General features: G+C 32.5%; 1 protein-coding gene across 5 annotated transcripts; it reads right to left on the bottom strand.

Annotated features, from left to right (window-relative positions):
* Nucleotides 1-1,850: 1,850 nt before the first annotated feature.
* Nucleotides 1,851-4,869, bottom strand: LOC145011343 (phosphoglycolate phosphatase). 5 transcript variants are annotated; one of them, XM_078970044.1, is made up of 10 exons: nucleotides 4,611-4,834; nucleotides 4,384-4,543; nucleotides 4,112-4,254; nucleotides 3,723-4,034; nucleotides 3,407-3,632; nucleotides 3,182-3,328; nucleotides 2,924-3,048; nucleotides 2,616-2,820; nucleotides 2,275-2,537; nucleotides 1,851-2,169 (listed from the first exon to the last, which is right to left on the bottom strand). In XM_078970044.1, exons 3-10 carry the CDS (start codon nucleotides 4,216-4,218, stop codon nucleotides 2,001-2,003), a joined length of 1,554 nt encoding a protein of 517 aa, XP_078826170.1. In that variant the 5' UTR covers nucleotides 4,219-4,254; nucleotides 4,384-4,543; nucleotides 4,611-4,834; the 3' UTR covers nucleotides 1,851-2,000. The 5 variants fall into 5 exon arrangements, with proteins under 5 accessions (XP_078826170.1, XP_078826172.1, XP_078826171.1 ...); XM_078970046.1 differs by having other exon boundaries at nucleotides 4,384-4,576; nucleotides 4,717-4,833; XM_078970045.1 differs by lacking the exon at nucleotides 4,384-4,543 and having other exon boundaries at nucleotides 4,717-4,869.
* Between the last annotated feature and the right edge of the window lie 418 nt (nucleotides 4,870-5,287).

The raw sequence follows: 5,287 nt of genomic DNA, 5'->3' as shown, positions 1-5,287 counted from the left end.
TATAACCATTAAAGATCGATATATCCAAATCACTATATATAGGGGTGTTGATCGGATAAAATTTCCGGGTTTCGGGTAGAATAGGCCGGGTAGTTCGGGTATTTTCTTAAAATAATAATATCTTATACCCGACCTATATTGTAATTCGGGTTCTTGGATTTCGGGTATTCGGGTTTTTAGGTCGGGTCGGGTATTTTCAGGTATACCCGAAAATTACTTAAGTGTCATTTATTGATTTTTGTTAATTCTTTTTTGCATTTTGGTTGCTTTAATAAAAAATTGGGTAACAAAATATTTCATACAATTAACAACTACATAATACAAGTCATTATAATATATTATGTGATTTTTGCATTCCATTTCAAATTCTAATTTAAAAAAAAAAAAAAAAAAAAAAACTATTTATAGAATACATGATCAATGTTTGATCAAATTTGGATTAACCAAACATGTTAAATGATTTAATGCAAAAGGTGAGTACATAAAAATTATAAATAAAAAATTTAGCATGTTATCTAAATTGCAGAGACAATTATATAGTTATATTTCAATTCACAAAGAAGAAATGACAAAAAAAAAAAAGGAAACATGCGCATAGTTGAAAAAAAAGAAAAAAGATCCATAGTGCACAAAGAAAATAAAGGGGAATCTAACATCTCATTCATGTTTATTATATTTGTTGTAACATTCTGTTCAAAATTCCTTTTCATTTTCAATAATTTCTTTTGTATTTACTATATATTGTTCAAATAATGAAGTTATATAACATTTGGTTTAAATTATAAGGAACAATAATTACGTAAAATAATAAACAATTTTAATAGTTATTATAACTGGTGTATTAATTTTTTTATTTTTTATTTTTTATTTTTTTTAAATCGGGTATTCGGATATACCCGAATTTTTTTAAACCTACCCAATACCCGACCTATTTAAATATTGGGTTACCCGATTATCCGAATTTTCAAACCCGAAACCTGATTTACCCGAATTCAAAATGGGTCGGGTCGGGTAATCAGGTATTGATTATTTTCAACAGGCCTAACTGTATCTATCTTTTTTTTTATTTAAATAAAAAATATTTTTTTAATTATTTAAAATGTAAGAGAGATATAGAAAGAGAAAGAAACTAATTGAATCTGTTGGTTCGTCCTTCTAAGGACTACTAACCACCGAGGTGGTGTTCATGGTTAATGGTTGTTGCCAAATGGATCAAGTAAGTCCTTAATATGTATTTCAATATCCTTAGTCACTTGTATTATTGACTGTGTACCAAATCTAAAATGTGTAGCTCGGGAGGGATGTCTAAAAAAAGAAATCATTTTCTTATGACCTACAAGTTTTCATTTTACAATTTAGGTTTAAATTGTGACAATTATGTCACTGATTGATATATATATATATATATATATATATATATATATATATATATATATATATATATATATATATATATATATATATATATATATATATATATATATATATATATATAAAATAATTTTTTAAAGGTTTTTACAACCTTCTCTAAATTCTTTTTATAACTCTGTTTTATACTTTCTTTTTTTTATATACTTTCTTTGCAATATTTTAAAATACTTTGGATTAAAAAAACAGCCTTATAAAATTGCATTTACTCAAAGCCAGATTAATGATATGTTCGACAAAACTAACGGATAACAGGCAAAGTTTTGTTAAACGTTACATGAGATAGTTTTTAGATTTTGAGCGTTTTATTTAAACTAAGTGCTAAAAGTATGTTGTGTCAAACGAGACTTTTTTTTTATCAAAACAGAGCGTTTTATCAAACTCTAGAAACTCTCAAAAACTCCGAGTCAAACAAGCCCTGGTAGCCCAAACACATTTCCTTGAATTTTGCATGAAATAAATTGTTATTATACTGTATTCTAATATGCATGAATACATTGATTGTCCATCTAAACAATTACACTGCCAAAAGAATAAACATAAACACCGAGTATAGGGCGGGATATACATCTTTATTTCCACCTCAGCGACTGTCTTATCCCAGTGTAAATAAGTCCCAAAGATCTCCCAATCAAACAAACCAAAAAGAACGACACTGCATCGCTAATCTTTGCAGCAACCGTCCTTACAAAAGGCATTCCAATATCACTCAGCTCAAGGTATAGGCTGAAATAGTACCTCCTACATACACCAAAGTCCAAACAATAATAAATCACTAACATGATCTTTTTGATCTAACGGCCCAGATTTGTTCATAAATAAAAGAGTTAAACACTTAAACCATACCAGCCCACGAGGCCCCGTAATTCTTTGGTGCGCTTCACAGGCACACGAACACAGCTGATTACAGCATAGCATAATAAAGGAGACACCAATGGTAATGGTGTTGATTTCCTTACACCAATCTTCTTCAACCAACCAAACTTTCCAGAATTGCCCTTGGAGGATTCAAGAACGCGTCGACTTTCAAGGACACGAAGGTCAAACCGATCCTCATACATGGATACAACCGTCTCCATGTTTTGAACAAACCACTGGTTCAGTGACACCTGTAACATCATCAATCATAATTATTTTTATTGTTTTAGCTTTTAAATCATAATAACCATATTTTACAATTGTTGTACCTCGTTACGTAGTCTTTGAAGTGCTCGGGTCGATAAGGTGCACAAATTCAAACCGAGGTCATTTATGTCATTTGACATGTCACTGTCTACAGAAATTAACTCCAAATAGATGCTCGCGATTCCATCAGATAATGTGATCACCAAATCTTCCAACACAGAAACCCCCCAACAACCAAAAAAATTGTCATCATAACGGGAATCCTGGCTGTTGGTGAACATTCAAAGAAAAAATTAGACTTAAAAAGTTAAAATTAATGACTTTTTAAATAAATAAAATAACACGGAAACTGTAATATTATATTATATACCTGACAGAATCAAATCTAAGTATGTAAAGTAGTTCAGTATAAAGATCCTCCTTGCCTGATTTTTTAACCATTTGTACAACTGAGTCATCTCCTTTTAACTTTTCAAATAATCGAAGGGGGAGTTCCTGATTCAAGAACAAATAATCAAACCATGAAAGTTTCATCATTTTTCTAAATTAACCATTTTGACCTGATATAAAGGGTTTTTAGTAATTTGTCCATTTCGTTACAGTATACCATCCTTGTATTCGAACGTACCTTCATGGATCTCTTGTTTCTTAATAAAAGCTCTTCTTTCAGCCAATTCGTGCATATAGACAATGAAGATCTCTGTAGGGTTTCAGAGAAAACCTTCTGCAGATTTTTCATGTCTGATGTAGAAGTGCTTCTATAGATATTGTCCACCTATAATCAAGTAATTCAACTTTTTATTAAGTAAAAAAAAAGAGAGAAGTACAAACCAATATATGAAAGAGTACCTGCCTCGTTTTTAAGCCAATGAAAAGAAGCCAACATCAACCGGAACCTGGGACCCTCTGCAATGGCAGACAAACTTGAAGATTTGTTGGCAGTTTGTCCTGATTCCATAGTTTCATTTTCAAGTTTGGTCCCATGTTCAATTGCAGTTATGGAATTGATAAGTTTGTTTTCCACAGTATCCCATGACAACTCTAAGCTAACCTCCTTGCCCTTATCATTCTTTACACCACTGCAGATTTCGAGAGGATCAAACAACAGATAGAATATTGATTGAATATATATGAGAAAGATTACATTTCTATTCTAGTACCTTGCTTACCTACCAGAAATGGGAGTCCCATCAGGATCCACAGTATCACTAGATTTGTTTCTTCTAGAAGTTGAAAAGGGCCCATCAGCAGGTATAACTCCAGCCAAATGTGTAAGAAAAATACTTGACATGAGGAGCACTTGATCAATTACAGGAATCCACACAGAAGGATCACCATTTGTACTTATTAAAGTTCCTAAACAATAGCATTTCATGCTTGTCACCTTCTGCTTGTGATTTACTTTTAGGTTTGTGATGCAGAATCCACCAGGCTTGTGGTGGTTTTGTGTAGCTCTACCACATGCAGCGTAACACTTCCTACTGATTAATGGCAGTTCAGATATAATCAGAAGTAAGAAAAGCATGAAAACTAAATGTTATGAAGTTAAGAGTAAGACCTGCGAGTTTGAGCACATAATCCATTTGGCATAAAGCTTAGCTCCGTGAAAGAATTTCCATAAACTGGAAACTTCATAAATGGCAGGACAGCAACATATTCTGTCATTCGTCTATCTTCCTGCTTCTTCCCTTAGAACATTAACTATAAAAGAAACAAATAATGTCACAAATTGTAGTAGCAGACAACTTCCACAATATACATCTATAAGATCAACAGCAGCCACCAACGCACACAGTCAACCGTAATCGATACGAGGAAAATTCAGATTACCGCATAGCTCGTGTCATGACTGGAAGGTGCAGTATCAAGTATTAACAGTCAAACCGATATGAATTCACTGGCAAACAAAAACCTAAAGTGTTTCCTACATTGTATTCAATCAACTGTGAACTCAATTGGGGCCTCGATCAGGATTTATTTGAGTTCATACCTAGAGATCAGGTCAGCGCTATTAATGAAAGATCTGTTAAGTGGCAGAGAATGAGTAATGTAGTTACCAGGTGAAATAACGACGTGAACGAGTGTAGGAACCCTAAATTTTAGGGAACAGAGTTGCAAATCCGAGAGAGTAGGAATTGAAGATTGGATATCGTATGTGCGTACCTGGCTTTTTTGGGTGTGCAAAGTGATTCTAATCTCCGGATTTCCACTCTCTCGAGTCGAGTTTCAATGGCCCATTCGTGGGCGAACGGTTTTGTTTGGCACCGTGTCCAGATTTCCAAATACACACGTTTCGCACACTTCAAAACCTTACAAGCACACATATCACACCAAACCCACAAAAACACCACTCTATTGATAATTTGATATTTGATATTAAAAATATGTATTGCAAATTCTGTTTGTACTCGTTCATGTTTGTATTTGTTTTTATCTTCATCATGTTCATGTTTTGTAACGTTTGTAAATTTCAACATAAAAAATACGACATCGTGTTGTATTTTGTTCGAGTTAATACAAAAATAAAATGATATTTACATGAAACATAATCGATTTTATGCCTTACTATCCATAATAATTTTCAAATTAAAATATACTTTGTAATTCTTTGAAATCATGAACAATCACATTTTAGTTCCTTCGAAAACTGAAAAATCGTCTAATCAAAATTGTCAAATTCCAATGACTCTTTTAAATTTCATAACCGTTCAGCATATACATATTGGCACTTCAC

This window comes from Lactuca saligna, chromosome 8 (assembly GCF_052625555.1).
Source record: "Lactuca saligna cultivar CGN05327 chromosome 8, ASM5262555v1, whole genome shotgun sequence".
NCBI lineage: Eukaryota > Viridiplantae > Streptophyta > Magnoliopsida > Asterales > Asteraceae > Lactuca > Lactuca saligna.
Note: the sequence above shows the minus strand (reverse complement) of the source record. Positions and strands in the feature narration are given on the sequence as shown.

Bases quoted from the DNA above. Each gene is read 5' to 3' on its own strand.
- LOC145011343 (XM_078970045.1), bottom strand. From the start codon at position 4,218: ATGACAGAATATGTTGCTGTCCTGCCATTTATGAAGTTTCCAGTTTAT. The intron at 3,329-3,406 runs GCAGGTACTCTT...ACTTGATTATAG, and splicing joins TTCATTGGCTTAAAAACGAG to GTGGACAATATCTATAGAAG. The intron at 2,821-2,923 runs GTATATAATATA...GTTCACCAACAG, and splicing joins CTTAGATTTGATTCTGTCAG to CCAGGATTCCCGTTATGATG.